The sequence below is a fragment of the Chiloscyllium plagiosum genome, chromosome 2, assembly GCF_004010195.1.
Source record: "Chiloscyllium plagiosum isolate BGI_BamShark_2017 chromosome 2, ASM401019v2, whole genome shotgun sequence".
Classification (NCBI taxonomy): Eukaryota; Metazoa; Chordata; class Chondrichthyes; order Orectolobiformes; family Hemiscylliidae; genus Chiloscyllium; species Chiloscyllium plagiosum.
This window is the reverse complement of record NC_057711.1, coordinates 13,678,533-13,693,929: the sequence shown is the minus strand read 5'-3', so window position 1 is coordinate 13,693,929 and position 15,397 is coordinate 13,678,533. Positions and strand designations below refer to the sequence as shown.

General features: G+C 43.9%; 1 protein-coding gene across 1 annotated transcript in view; it reads right to left on the bottom strand.

Annotated features, from left to right (window-relative positions):
• LOC122539588 overlaps nt 1-6,973 on the bottom strand; it is a 48,102-nt gene extending 41,129 nt beyond the window's left edge. The window contains exons 1-2 of the mRNA XM_043674593.1: nt 6,897-6,973; nt 4,900-5,006 (exon numbers count right to left, since the gene is read on the bottom strand). Of these exons, the coding sequence (XP_043530528.1) occupies nt 4,900-5,006; nt 6,897-6,973 (184 nt within the window). The remainder of the gene's footprint in view (nt 1-4,899; nt 5,007-6,896) is intronic.
• Between the last annotated feature and the right edge of the window lie 8,424 nt (nt 6,974-15,397).

Here is a 15,397-nt window from a genome sequence, read left to right as displayed (position 1 = left end):
GCAGAGGGTGGTACGTGTATGGAATGAGCTGTCAGAGGAAGTGGTGGAGGCTGGTTAACTTGCAACATTTAAGAGGCATTGGATGAGTATATGAATAGGAAGGGTTTGGAGGGAAATGGGCCGGATGCTGGCAGGTGGGACTAGATTGGGTTGGGATATCTGGTCAGCATGGACGGGTTGGACCGAAGGGTCTGTTTCCATGCTGTACATCTCTATGACTCTATGACTCTATAATACCTTTCTGGCTGCAGTCAATCAACAAGAACAGTCATATAACATCTGACAGCCATTTTGCAAGATTGTGTCAATTTTCACAGACAGAGTAGCCTACTTTGTAGTATATAGATTGTAATTACACAGTCCTGATAGACACCAAAATTGTGGAGCTGAAAGTTTTGAAAATGGGTAACAAGACGTCTTACCTTAAACTTCTCACCAATGACTTCCATGAGCAAGGTGCAAGGGGACGGTCAAAAGACTAGAACCATAGACCCATAGAAATGATACAGCATTAAAGGGGGCTATTCAGCCCATCTTCAGCCAACCGAATGGCCCCCAGATGCCCTTTCTAATCCCATCTTCCTGCATACGTGCAATAGCCCTGCAGTTTAAAGCACTTAACATGCAGATTCAGGTACTTTTCTGAAAAGAGCTCAGGGTCTCTGCATCAATGCTGCCTGACCTGCTGTGTTTTTCCAGCACCACACTCTCAACTCTCATCTCCAGCATCTGTAGTCCTCATTTTCACCTAAAAGCATCCACTGTCAACTCAGTCAGTGAACCCCAGACATTCCCCCACCCTCTGCATATAAGCATTTGTCCTCATGTTCCCTATATTCTTTCTGTCATTTAGCTTAAATATACAACCCCTGGAATTTGAACACTCTTCCCAGGAAAACAGGTTCCTCCTATCTGCTCTAGCTCTATCCTTCACAGTCTTGTCTCCCCCTCGGAACTGCAGACTTCCCTCACTAACGCCCAGGATGGGGATTTGGAGCAGCCACCTATCCAGGAAACATGGAAGACATCGTGGACTTCAGGTGAAATTGAAGCTTTGAGATTTCAAGATCCCCCCTCCCCAGGATACCTCTGACAAATGCCCAAACCACTGAGAACAATATGGGTGAACCTAAAGAGATTGCTGTGTGCTCTGTTTTACATAGTAGACATGGTTCACTCCTGCTACATTTGAATGTGACTTTCAACCTGAGGGTTTTTCACTGAATGAACCACTCAGCATTCTTGGGCAAAGCAAGCTGCAGTGGCCTCTGCCTCCTAATCAACACCTCCTGGTGCACAGGCGTGGCAGCCCTTGTGAATTACTGTCCCCCAGACCTAGAATATCTTACAGCAAAGTGTCTTCCCTACTGCCTCCGCTGTCCTAACAGTAGTCTACATCCCACCCCATGCAGAAGCGGAGAGTGCACTTCACAAAGTATACAAAGCTACAAACACTCTTTATGATAGAATACTCCGTGTCCTTGTTCATCATAGCCGGTGACTTCAACCTCAAGAATGTGCTACCAAGATACCATCAACACATCTCCTCCCCCACCAGAGGTTTGAATGTCTTTGACCGTTGCTACACAACCATCAAAGGTGCCTACTACTCCGTTCCCCATTTGCATTTTGGAAAATTGGATCACAAGATGCTCTTCCTCTCAGCTTACAAGCAGCAATGGAAGTGTGAGGACCCAGTACAGAAAGCAGTACAGTGCTGCTCTGAGGCAATGGAAGAGCTTCCACGGGACTGCTTAGAGTTGGTGGAGAGATCCATATTCAAGAGATCAGTGGCTACCCTAAACAGAAATGTCCCTGCCATTACAGACTTCATTAGTAAGTATATAGAAGACATTAGAAATAAAGAAATTACTCCAAATGTTCCACAGCTGGAAACCATGGATGAACCAAGAGGTCCACTCCCTACTGAAGGCCAGGAATGAGGCATACAAGTCGGACAACCCTGACCTATGCAGGAAATCCTTCGTAAGATCATCAGAGATGCCAAGAGACAATGCCAAACTAAGATTGAGGGACCCAGAACAATCACAAGGACTCCTATAGTGCAAGGCTTACACAATATAATAAATAGGCTACAAGGTGAGATCACACAGGATCACAGACAACAGTACACCCCTTCCCTACAAGCTCATTGCATTCCACATTCTTTGAACAGAAGGTCAGTGAAATGATGCCAGCTATCTCAACAGCCTTGGATGCACCTGTACCCACCGTCACCTCTGCAGACATTACATCAGAATTCTTGTGATAGAACCCATGGAAAGCAACTGGCCTGGCTGTGCACTCAGATCCTATGCAGATCAGCTGGTAGGAGTATTTGCAGAGAGCTTTAACTTCTCCTTACTCCAATCTGAGGTCTGCACCTGCTTCAAGAAGACCACCATGATCCCAGTACCAAAGAAAATCATGTAGCCTGTTTCAATGACTACCACCCAGTGGCTCTGACCTCGATAGCTATCAATTACTTCAAGAGGTTAGTCATGACTCACATCAACTCCAGCCGACCAAATTGCCTTCATCCTTTGCAATTCACCTACCAAAGCAACAGGTTCACGGCCAATGCTATCTCTCTGGCCCTACACTCATCCCTGGAACATCTGGATAGCTTGTACATCTAGGTCAGGCTCCTACTTATGGACTACAGGTCCATCTTCAACACCAAACAAACCCGTCTCTAAACTCCAAGAGTTGGGTCTCAGCACCCTCTTCTATAACTGAATCCTCGAATTCCTAACCCATAGACCACAATCAGTAAGAATAGACAACAACATAGTGGGGCATAGTGGCGCAGAGGTTAACACTGCTGCCTCACAGTGTTAGGGATCTGGGTTTAATTCCAGCCTCAGGTGACTGCATGGAGTTTGCACCATCTTCCTGTGTCTCGAGAGGTTTCCTCCCACAGACCAAAAGATGTGCAGGTCGGGTGAATTGGCCATGCTAAATTCCCCATAGTGTTAGGTGTATTAATCAGAGGGAAAAGAGTCTGGGTGAGTTACTCTTCAGAGGGTCGATGTGGACTTTTTGGCCCAAAGGGCCTGTTTCCACACTGTGGGGAATCTAATCTGAAAAAAAACCTCCTCCATCACAATGCTCAACACTAGTGCCCTGCAAGGCTACATACTCAGCCCCCTCCCATATTCCTTATAAACTCACGGGTATGTGGCCAAATTCCACCCCACTCCATTTACAAGTTTGCTGATGACTCCATTGTTGTAGGTTGGATCTCAAACAATGATGAGAGAGAAAGAGACTGAATGCTTAACAGCATGTTATAGAGACAGCAGTTCTCTCCATCAATGTCAACAAAATGAAAGAGATGATCATTACTTCAGGAGCAGAGTGAAGGGCACACCCCTGTCTGCATTAATGGTGTTGAGGTAGAGATGGCTGAGTATCCGCTTCCTGAGAGTGATGATAACCAATAAACTGTCCTGGTTCAGCCATGTCAACGCGATGGTCAAGAAAGGATGACAACATCTCTACTTCCTCAGAAAGCTAAGGAAATTTGGCATGTCCACAAGGACTCGCACCAATTTGTAGAGATGCACCTTAGAAAGCATCCCTATCTGGATGCATCACGTCATGGTATGGCAACTGCTCTTCCCAAGACCGCAAGAAACTACAGAGAGTCATTAACATAGTGCAGTCCATCATGCAAACCAGCCTTCCATCCATTGACTCTGTCTATACTTCCTGCTGTCTTAGGAAAGCAACCGACGCAATCAAAGACCCCTTCCATTCTAGTTAGACTGTCTTCCACCCTCTTCTATCAGGCAGAAGATTTGAAATTTGAATACACATACAATCAGATTCAAGAATAGCTTCTTCCCCACTGTTATCAGACTTTTGAACAGAGCTCTCAAATGTTAATTCTGATCTCTCTCTCTACCGTCTCTGCAGCTGTTACACTCTTGAATGCATTCTGCTTTGCTCTGCTTCCCTGTTGTACTTTTGATGTTACAATCTGCCTGTATAGCATGCAAAACAATACTTTTCACTGTATTTTAATACATGTGACAACAATAAATCAACCATGACACCATTCAGCCTTCAAGGAAAACAACCCCAACCTCTACCTTCATTCCTTTACTAAAGTATGCTGTGTCTCTATTGTACTCACATTTTCTGTAGTTGCTTAATTTGTATTTGCCTCGTAAAAACAGCACTTCACATCATTCAGTAAATCTGAATGGTCAGCCTCTCAGCAGAATTCAGTTTTGATTAAGCAGATTTTCATGTACATCCACAGTAACAGGAAACTTAATTAGCTCAGCAAGTTAGCGTCTCTCTGCAATGGCTGTGCCCGAAGCATGATTTTCTCCCCTGCAGCCTGAGAGCTCTCATCACTTTAGGTCACAGTATAAGGATACGGGGCAGATAATTTATAACTGGGCTGAGAAGAAATGTCTTCACCCAGAGAGTGGGGAGCCTATGGAATTCTCTGCCACAGGAAATGGTTGTGGTCAAAACATTGAATGTTTTCAAGAAGCAGATAGATATAGTTCTTTGAGCTAAAGGGTAGGGGGAGAAAGTACTGAATTGGAGGATCAGCCATGATCATATTGAATAATAGAGCAGGCTGAAAGATCGGACTGAACTCCTCCTATTCTGATTCTCTATGTTTCTGCTTCTACTGTCTGACTTGGTGCTCATTTGATATTGCTTTTGTAGCTTTAGTTAATTAATTGTATCCTTCTTTGATATTCTTTAGTAAGGGAAACACTTCTTCCAGTTTAGAAACTGTGGTAAAGGCCACGACACATTGTGCTAGACAATTCGAGGCTTTGGACACCATAAATAAGTTAGTAGATCCAGAAAACAGCAATTACATGTTAACAAAATGGGACTAGAGAACAGTTAGCATCAGAAAGCACTTACTGGAACCCTGCACCGAGACCGACAGCAGGACTGTGGAAAGCCAAATGTAGAGAGAACTCATCATCAGTTGTTCTCCTTTCTCACTGGCTGCTTCTCGTCTTTTCACACTGATATACAGAAGTTACTTCTACTTTTTTTTCTTCCTCTCAAAACCCCCACAAAATATTAAACAATGTCAATCAATAGAAGAGTAAATGGGAAGTCCATGCTTCTTTAGCAGTAGCAGAGATATTTATAAACCCATCAGAAAACTGAGGCATCAACCACATTATCTGCAGAAGACAGAAAATGCTGCATCAGCTTCACTAGGTATTTTTCAGTGAAGGCAACATTTTCTACTTCAGTATCAGTGTCAACATTCCTACATTAATGCACCACGGCATTTCAACACACAGTAGAGAATGAAATAAAATATTGCTGTAAATAATTTCACACGTTAACCACCCTCTACGTAAAAAAAGTATTTCTTCATCTCAATACTAAATGGCCTGCCCCGTATTCCCAGACTGTGACCTACAGTATTTCTGATTCTCAGGTGTATTTTCTGCTTTACATCTTTCCTTTCTCATTAATTTCTACTTCTGTGGTCATCCAGGGAATTCTGGATTTGTTTATCCCACCTTTTGCATTAAAGGGAGTATATCTCAACTGTACCTGCATGATCTGATCCTTGAAGGTGGTCCATTGTTCAGTTGCTGATCTTCTTGCCAACATTATTCCAATCAATCCTACTCAAGTTTGCTCTAGTCCCAATAAAGCCTGTTCTCCACCAATTAATTTTTCTTAATTCTGGATTGATGCATGTAATTCTCCAAAATCAACCTGAACTTTATGATACAATGATCACCATCTCTAAATGTTCTCCTACTAACTTTAGTTAGGTGACATTTGTAATGATGTGTACTCTTCTGGTTGCCACACTACCAGGTACAGAGACAGTTTACCAGGATATTGCCTGGTTTGAAGAGCATCAGCTATGAGGAGAGATTGGACAAACTTAACTTTCTTCACTTGAACATTGAAGGATGAGGGGTGAACTGACAACAGTTTACAAAATTAGGAGGTGTGTATAGAATGGATATTCATCATCGTTTTCCCATGGTAGAAAGTTCAATTATTAGGGGACATAGGTTTAAGGAAGTTTAAGGGAAATGTGAGAGGCAAATGGTAAGTGCCTGGAATGCATTGCCAAAGGAGGTATTGGAGGCAGATACAATAGCAACGTTTAAGAGGAATCTTGACAGATATATGAATAAGCAGGCAATAGAGGAATATTGATCGCCTACAGGCTAAAGACTTTTAGCTTAGGAAGGCAACATGTGGAAGCGCAGTCTTGGTGAGTTGAAAGTCCCCTTCCTGTGCTGTGTTGTTCTTTGACACTTGGCCCACCTCATTTCCAAGCATCGTGTTTATTTTGATTCATTCATGGGATGAAGGTGTCACTGGCGAGACAGCATTTATTGCCCATCCCCACTGTCCACAGAGCAATTAACAGTCAACTACATTTCTATGGTTGTGGAGTCATGCATAAGTCAGACCAGGTAAGGATGGCAGATTCCTCCCCTAAAGGACATTAATGAATCAAATGGATTTTTACGACAATCAGCAATAGATTCATTGTCAGCGTTAGACTCTTAATTGAAGATTTTTATTGAATTCAAATACTACCATTTGCCATGGCAGGATTTGAACCCAAGTCACCTGGATTAACAGTCCAGCGATCTGTCCTTATCTATCGATTTCCATTTGACTCTAGGAAATGCCAAAATTTCTTGCTGTTAAACGATGGTCCATTATCTGTGACCAACAGTTCCAGGAGTCCATGCTTTGAAAAAGATACACACAATTTTTCTATCGTCATCCCCATGTTCGACAAATGGACTCTATGCACATCCAACCAGTCTGAGTGGGTTTCTACAATGACTAAGAACATTGAGCCCATGAAAGAACTTGCACTGTCGACATGCAACCAGGTCCGAGGTTTACTCAGCCATTACCATGGATATGGAGGAGCTGCTGGTGGTAATTTTTGTCCTTGTTTGAACTCTAGGCACTGCACCACCAACGCAGCCATATCTGCATCCAAGCCTGGCTACCAGGCATAGCTCCTCACTAACATCTTCATTTGGAGACCCATGGATGGCCCTGGTAGAGTTCAGCCAGCACTTCGTGGCAATATTTGCTCATGACAATCACTCTTGTTCCCCATAACAATATGCCGTCCTCTACTGTGAACTGGTCTCTCTGGGTCAAATAAGGTTTGAATTCTAGTTGTGATGACCCTTAAGTTTCTCCCATCACCACCAGTTGTTTCAATTTTGACAAGACTGGATCTTTCTGTGTTCAAAGTCTGATATTGTCAGCTGTGACTGGGAGAAAATTTAATACCATCACAGAATCTTCTATCGGGGTTACCACTTGTGGTGTATCTGCTAATTGGAGGTGGCTCAATGCATCCACATTCACTACTCAGCCTCCCAGATGGTGTTCTAACTGAATCCTACTTTCGTCATCACTGAAATAGCTCCACACAGGCAGGAATCCGTTCACCAAATGATTCACTCATGAAGAGGTTTTGTCTCTACTACTGCCTCGTTCAGAATCAACCCTTGAAGTACAAAACCTCTGACATTCCTCTTTCTTTTTTTTAGGCTCCTAATAACTGAAAAAGCTGCGGGTCCAGAAGCTGTCAGGAGATTTACCCATTGTTTTACATCTGCCACAATGACATTTGCCTGGAAAAAATAATACATTCTTTGACATTCCTCTTTCTATTTGTTAGCCAGGACCCCCTAATTGGACTAGATTAATAACCTGAAACAGGAATCTCAAATTCTGTGAGATCCAGCTAGCAGACTGTTATAATCAGTACAACCCAGGTTGAAGTCCCGCCTGTTCCAGAGGTGTGTAACAACATCTCTATATAGGTTGATTAGAAAAATGGGCATGAAGAGGATAAATAGTCAAAGTCTTTTTCTTGGGGTGGGGGAGTTCAGAACTAGAGGGCATAGGTTTAGGGTGAGAGGGCAAAGATATAAAAGAGACCTAAGGGGCAACTTTTTCATGCAGAGGGTGGTACGTGTATGGAATGAGCTGCCAGAGGAAGTGGTGGAGGCTGGTTAACTTGCAACATTTAAGAGGCATTTGGATGGGTATATGAATAGGACGGATTTGGAGGGATATGGGCTGGGTGCTGGCAGGTGGGACTAGATTGGGTTGGGGTATCTGGTCGGCATGGACGGGTTGGACTGAAGGGTCTGTTTCCATGCTGTACATCTCCATGACTCTATGCCTCTAAATAAAAAAGAAGAAATCTGAGGTAATAAAGAATGAGTACCAACTCAAATCTGTCTTTGCCATTGTGCTTTTTAAAAATCTATTCATGGAATGTGAGCAACACTGGCTCGGCCAGCATGCATTTAAAAACCAAATGGAAGCGGCCCTTGTGGTGGAGTGGTAGTGTTCCTACCCCTAAGACAGGAGATGCAGATTCAAGTCACCCCACTAGTACAGTGTTGTATAATAATATCTCTGGACAGGTTGACTATAAAAGATTAAGACCTGATGGAGCCCAGTCATGCTAGTGTCAAAACCTGATGGTTCAACCAATACAGCAAAGTGAAGGCAATAACCAGGAACCACAAATCCCGGTGTGAGGAATTGTCATAGAGTCACAGAGGTATACAGCATGGAAACAGACCTTTTGGTCCAACTTGTCCATGAATTGTATAGAGAGGGTTGTAATTAAAATGGATCTGCTAAAGGGATATGGTTAGATTCTGTACAGTGTGAAGCAGGACCTTTGGCCCAACAAGTCCACACTGACCCTCCGAAGACTAACCCATCCACCTCTGACTAATGCACCTATCACTATGGGCAATTTAGCATGGCCAATTCACCTGACCTGCACATTTTTGGACTGTGGGAGGAAACCGGAGAAAACCCACGCAGACACGGTCAAAATGTGCAAACTCCACACAGACGGTCACCCGAGGCTGGAATTGAACCTGGGACCCTGGTGCTATGAGGCAGCAGTGCTAACCACTGAGCCACTGTGCCACCCCCTTAGTGTACAAATCTGCTAAGATTGATAGTTAGCAGTCCCTGCTGTAACTCTATGTTAACAATAATCCAATCCTCTTCTTTTGCAGTACAGCTTGTGTTCCCTTTCCAAGTCTGGCTTATTACACTACAATATTGATCAGTCCCGCCTTGACTTTGTGTTTACTTTAAGCAACAATTAAATACAGCTTAATAAAGTCACAAAATGGGGAAATGATGACACTGTGGTTTTATCGTTGGACTAGTAATCCAGGGGCGAAGGTTATATTCCAATGACCCAGGATCAAATCCTACCACAGCAAATGGTGAAATTGACATTAACTGGTATGTGAAATTAAAGGTCTAATGACTGTTAATTGTCCTAAAAACCCATCTGCCCTTTAGGGAAGGATATCTGTTGTCCTCATTTGATATGTGACTCAAGACCTGTGACAATGTAAATGACCCTTAACGCCATCAGAAATGGCATGGCAAGTGATTCAGTTGCATCAAATTACTAAAAAGCCTCAAAAAAATGGAATTGAACTGAGCAGATTACCTGAGCATTGACGTAGGCACTGGAAATAACAACAAAATCAACTCTGTCAACAACTGCTCATCCTTTTTAACAAAATTTGGGCCAATTCCAAATTGTGTGAGGTGTCTTACAGATTAGGCAAGTAGCAGCCTGACATATTTAGACTCACCAAATCATACCTTACAATGTCCCTGACAACACAATTATCAGCCACGGGCATGTCCTGCCCCACCAGTAGGAGAGGCCCAGCAGAGGTGGTGGCACAAGAAGGGAGTCTCTCTTGGAGCACTCAACATCGACTCTGGATGCTTTGACATTTCATAGCATCAGGTCAAACTATGGCAAAGAAACTTCCAGCTGATTACCATTTACCACCCTCCACACACACATCCGCCCCATCCTTAACTGATGGATCGTGCTTCTTATGTCGAACGCCTCTTGAAGAAGCCATCAATGGTGCCAAGGTTGCAGAATGAATTCTGCTGAGAGGTTTCATTGTTCATCATCAAGAGTGGCTCGGCACCAAAACTGCTGATGGAGTCATAGAGTCGTACAGCATGGAAACAGACTCTTTGACCCAACTCATCCATGCCAACCAGATATCCCAATCTGATCTAGTCCCATTGGCCCGCTAAATCCTTAAAAAAAACAAAAGAACTGTGAATGCTGAAAATTAGAAATGAAAATAAAAATTGCTGGAAAAAGTCAGCAGGTCTGGAAGCATATGGGGAGTAAAACCAGAGTTAATGTTTTGGGTCCAGTGAAGGGTTACTGGACCTGAAATATTAACTCTGACTTCTCTCCACAGATGCTGCCAGACCTGCTGACTTTTTCCAGCAATTTCTGTTTTGTCCCTCTAAACCCTTCCAGAAGCCTTTTAAATGTATAATATGCACCAAAATCCACGAATCCCTCTGGCAGCTCATTCCATACAATACCCCTCAGGTCTTTTCTAAATGTGTCCCTTCTCACCTTAAACCTACGCTCGCTAGTTTTTGTCTCCCTTACTCTAGGAGAGAGACCTTGGCTATTTATCCTATCCATGTCCCACATGATTTGATAAACCAATATAAGGTCACCCCTCAGTTTCTGATGCTCCAGGGTGAAAATCCCCTGTCCATTCAGCCTCTCCCTAGAACTCAAACCCTCCAATCCTGGCAACATCCTTGCAAATCTTTTCTGCACCTTCTCAATTTTAAAAACATCCTTCCTACAGAGTCCTAAAGGTCATTGCTGCTAGACTGGGTCTGCAAAGTAGTGAGGGAAACAACAAGAGGATGAAACATGCTTAATCTAACCCTCACCAATCTGCCCAATTCAGATGCATCTATCTATGACAGGATCAGTAAGACTGACAACCGCGCAGTCCTTGTGGAGACAAATTATTGTCTTCAAACTGAGTATACAGCAAAATAAGAGTTCATGGCATTAGGGCCAAGGTACTGACATGGATAGATTGGGTAACAGAAGGGTATTTTTCAAGATATCAGCAGTGACCAATGGAATTCCACAGGGATCAGAGTTGGGACCACAATTATTCACATTATACATTAACAATCTGAACAAAGGGACTGAAGGTATTGTTGCTAAGTTTACAGATCACATAAAGATAGGTGGAGGGACAGGTAGGTTGAGGAAACTGGGAGACTGCAGAAAAACTTTGATAGGCCAGGAAAGTGGGCAAAGAAGTTGCAGATGAAATTCAGTGTGGGACACTGAGAGGTTGCATCGTTCGGTTGGAAGAATTGAGGCATTAATTATTTTCCAAATTGGGAACGGCATCGGAAATCTGAAGTTTAAAAGGACTTGGGAGTCATAGTTCAAGATTCTCTTCAGGTTAACACATAGGTTCAGATGGCAGTTAGGAAAGCAAAAGCAATGTCAGCATTCATTTCAAGAGGGTGAGAATAAAAGAGCAGAAACATATTGATGAGGCTGTATAAGGACTCTGGTCAGAATTTGCTAAATTGTGAGCAGTTTTGGGCCTCATATCTAAGAAAGATAGAATCATAGAATCCCTACCGTGTGAAAGCAGGATATTTTGCCCATCATGTTCACATCAATTTGTTGAAGAACATCATCACCCCAAGACTCAACCCCATACCCTATCCCTGTAACCCTGCACATCCCATAAGTCACCTAACCTATACATTCTTGGACACTAAGGTGAATTAGCCATGCTAAATTGCCCAAACTTGCACATCTTTGAACTGTGGGAGGAAATCGGAGTTCCCAGATGAAACCCAAGTAGACACAGATGTTGTCGAGAGTGCAATGCTGGAAAAGCACAGCAGGTCAGGCAGCATCCAAGGAGCAGGAGAATCAAAGTTTCAGGCATAAGCCCTTCATCAGGAATGAGGCTTGTGGGTCAGAGCTGAGAGATAATTGGGAGGGGGAGGGGTTTGGGGGAAGGTAACTAAGAAAGTGATAGGTGGATGAAGGACTTCGATGTTGTGGCCATTTCAGAGACATGGATAGAGCAGGGTCAGGAATGGATGTTGCAGGTTCCAGGGTTTAGATCTTTCATTAAGAACAGCGAAGATGATAAAAGAGGGGGAGGCCTTGTTAGTCAAGGACAGTATAACAGTAGCTGAAAGTATTTTTGACGAGGACTCGTCTACTGAGGTGGTATGGACTGAGCTTAGAAATAGGAAAGGAGAGGTCACACTGCTGGGAGTTTTTATAGGCCTCCACAGAATTCCAGGGATGTGGAGGAGAGGATCGGCAAAATGATTCTGGGTAGGAGTGAAAGGAACAGGGCGGTCATTATGGGGAACTTTAACTTCCCCACCATTCACTGGAAATGCTATAACTCTAGTACGTCGGATGGATCCGTTTTTGTCCAATGTGTGCATGAGGGTTTCCTGAGACAAGGGGGTTGGCCACACTGGATCTGGTGCTGGGTAATAAACCAGGCCAGGTGTTTAATTTAGTGGTAGATGAGCACTTTGGAGAAAGTGACCATAATTCGGTTACGTTTAGTTTAGTGATGAAAAGTACACGTACATGTCACAGGGCAAGAGTTATAGATGGAAGGGCAATTATAATGCGTTTAGGCAAGACTTAGGATGCATAGAATGGGGTAACAAAATGCAGGTGATGGGGACATTGGAAATGTGGAACTGGTTTAAGGAACAGATATTGCGTGTCTTTGATAGGTATGGCCCTGTAAGGCAGGGAGGAAGTGATAAGGTAAAGGAACCTTGGTTTACTACAGAAATTGCATCTCTTGTTAAGCAGAAGAAAGAGACTTATGGGTTGATGAGGCAAGATGGTTCAGATGAGGCAAGATGGAGAGTTCAGATTAGTTAGGAAGGACTTTAAGAGAGAGTTAAGAAGAGCAAAGAGAGGACATGAGCAAGTCCATAGCAGATAGAATAAAGGAGAACCATAAAGATTTCTTTCGGTACGTGAGGAATAAAAGGATGATTAGGGTAGGAATTGGGCCAGTCAGAGACAGAAGTGGAAAGTTGTGTGTGGACCCTGTGGAGATCGGAGAGGCACTAAATGTGTATTCTTATTGGTTTTTAGGAGAGGCACTAAATGTGTATTCTTATTGGTTTTTACTCAGGAAAAGGAGAATATTTTAGAGGAGAAGAATGAGATACGAGATATTAGACTAAAAATGATCGAGGTTAGTAAGGAAGAGGTGTTATCAATTCCAGAAGGAGTGAAAGTAGACAAGTCCCCTGGGCCAGATGGGATTTATCTGAGGATTCTCTGGGAAGAAAGGGAGGTGGTGTTGGAGCCTTTGGCTTTGATCTTTGAGTCATCATTGTCTACAGATTTAGTACCAGAGGACTGGAGGATTGCAAATGTTGTGTGTTTGTTCAAGAAGAACAGTAGAGATGACCCAGGTAATTATAGACCAGTGAGCCTTACATCTGTTGTAAGAAAAGTTTTGGAAAAGATTATGACAGGATTTATAACGATCTAGCAAGCAACAATTTGATTGCAGATAGTCAATATGGTTTCATCAAGGGCAGGTTGTGTCTCACAAACCTCATTGAGTTTTTTGAGAAGGTGACAAAGAATGTGGATGAGGGTAGGGTAGTCGATGTGGTGTATATGGACTACAGTAAAGCCTTTGATAAGGTTTCACATGGTAAGCTGTTGGAGAAAATGCAGAAGCATGTGATTAAGGGTGATTTAGCAGTTTGGATTAGAAACTGGTTTTCTGTAAGAAGGCAGCGAGTGGTGGTTGATGGAAAATATTCAGCCTGGAGTCCAGTGACTAGTGGTTAGATTAGATTACATTACAGTGTGGAAACAGGCCCTTCGGCCCAACAAGTCCACACCGACCCGCCGAAGCGAAACCCACCCATACCCCTACATTTACCCCTTACCTAACACTACGGGCAATTTAGCATGGCCAATTCACCTGACCCTGCACATCTTTTGGACTGTGGGAGGAAACCGGAGCACCTGGAGGAAACCCACGCAGACACGGGGAGAACGTGCAAACTCCACACAGTCAGTCGCCTGAGGCGGGAATTGAACCCGGGTCTCAGGCGCTGTGAGGCAGCAGTGCTAACCACTGTGCCACCGTGCCGCCCACCAAGGTGTGGTGTGCCACAAGGATCTGTTTTGGAACCACTGCTGTTTGCCATGACTTGGATGCAGGCATAGGTGGATGGGTTAGTAAGTTTGCAGATGACACTAAAGTCGGTTGAGTAGTGGACAGTGTGGAAGAAATGTTACAGGTGCAAGGGGACTTGGATAAACTGCGGAATGAACTTGGATAAGTACAGATAAATGTGAGGTGATTCACTTTGGGAAGAATAACAGGAAGGCAGAATACTGGGTCAATAGAAAGATTCTTGTAGTGTGGATGTGCAACGGGATCTTGGAGTCCACGTTCACAGATTCCTGAAAGTTGCCACCCAGGTTGATAGTGCTGTTAAGAAGGCATACCGTGTGTTAGGTTTTATTGGTGGAGGGATTGAGTTCCAGAGTCATAATGCCATGCTGCAACTATACAAAATGCTAGTGCGGCCGCACTTGGAATATTGTATTTAGTTCTGGTCGTTCCATTACAGGAAGGATGTGGAAGCATTGGAAAAGGTGCAGAGGAGATTTACCAGGATGTTGCCTGGTCTGGAGGGAAGCTCTTATGAGGAAAGGCTGAGAGACTTGGGTCTGTTCTCATTGGAAAGAAGAAGGCTAAGAGGGGATTTGATAGAGATATACAAGATGATCAGAGGATTAGATAGAGTCAACAGTGAAAGTCTTTTCCATAGGATGATGATGTCAGCTTGTACGATAGGGCATTGCTACAAATTGAGTGGTGATATATTTAAGACAGATATCAGAGGCAGGGTCTTTACACAGAGAGTGGTAAGGGTGTGGAATGCCCTGCCTGCCAATGTAGTTAACTCAGCCACATTAGGGAGACTTAAACAATCCTTGGATAAGTACATGGATGATGATGGGATAGTGTGGGGGGGGGGGGGGGATGGGGGATGGGCTTAGAATAGTTCACAGGTTGGTGCAACATCGAGGGCCGAAGGGCCTGTTCAGTGCTGTATTGTTCTATGTTCTATGTTCCATAAGGTGAGGGAGAAGGTGGTAGATCAGAGGGGGGAGTGATGGACAGGTCCAGAGGGCAGTGCCACGTTGGAGGCTTGGGACCAGGATAATGTGGGGGGCAGGGAAATGTGGAAACTGTTGAAATCCACATTTATCCCGTGTGGTTGCAGGGTCCCAAGGCAGTATATGAGACGTTCCTCTTCCAGGCGTCGGGTGGTAACGGTTTGGCGGTGGAGGAGACCCAGGACCTGCATGCCCTTGATGGAGTAGGAGGGGGGAGTTGAAGTGCTCAGCCATGGGCCGGTGGGTGCGGGTGTCTGAGAGATGTTCTCTGAAACGATCCACAAGAAAGTGTCCTCTCTCCCCGATGTAGAGGAGACCACACTGGGT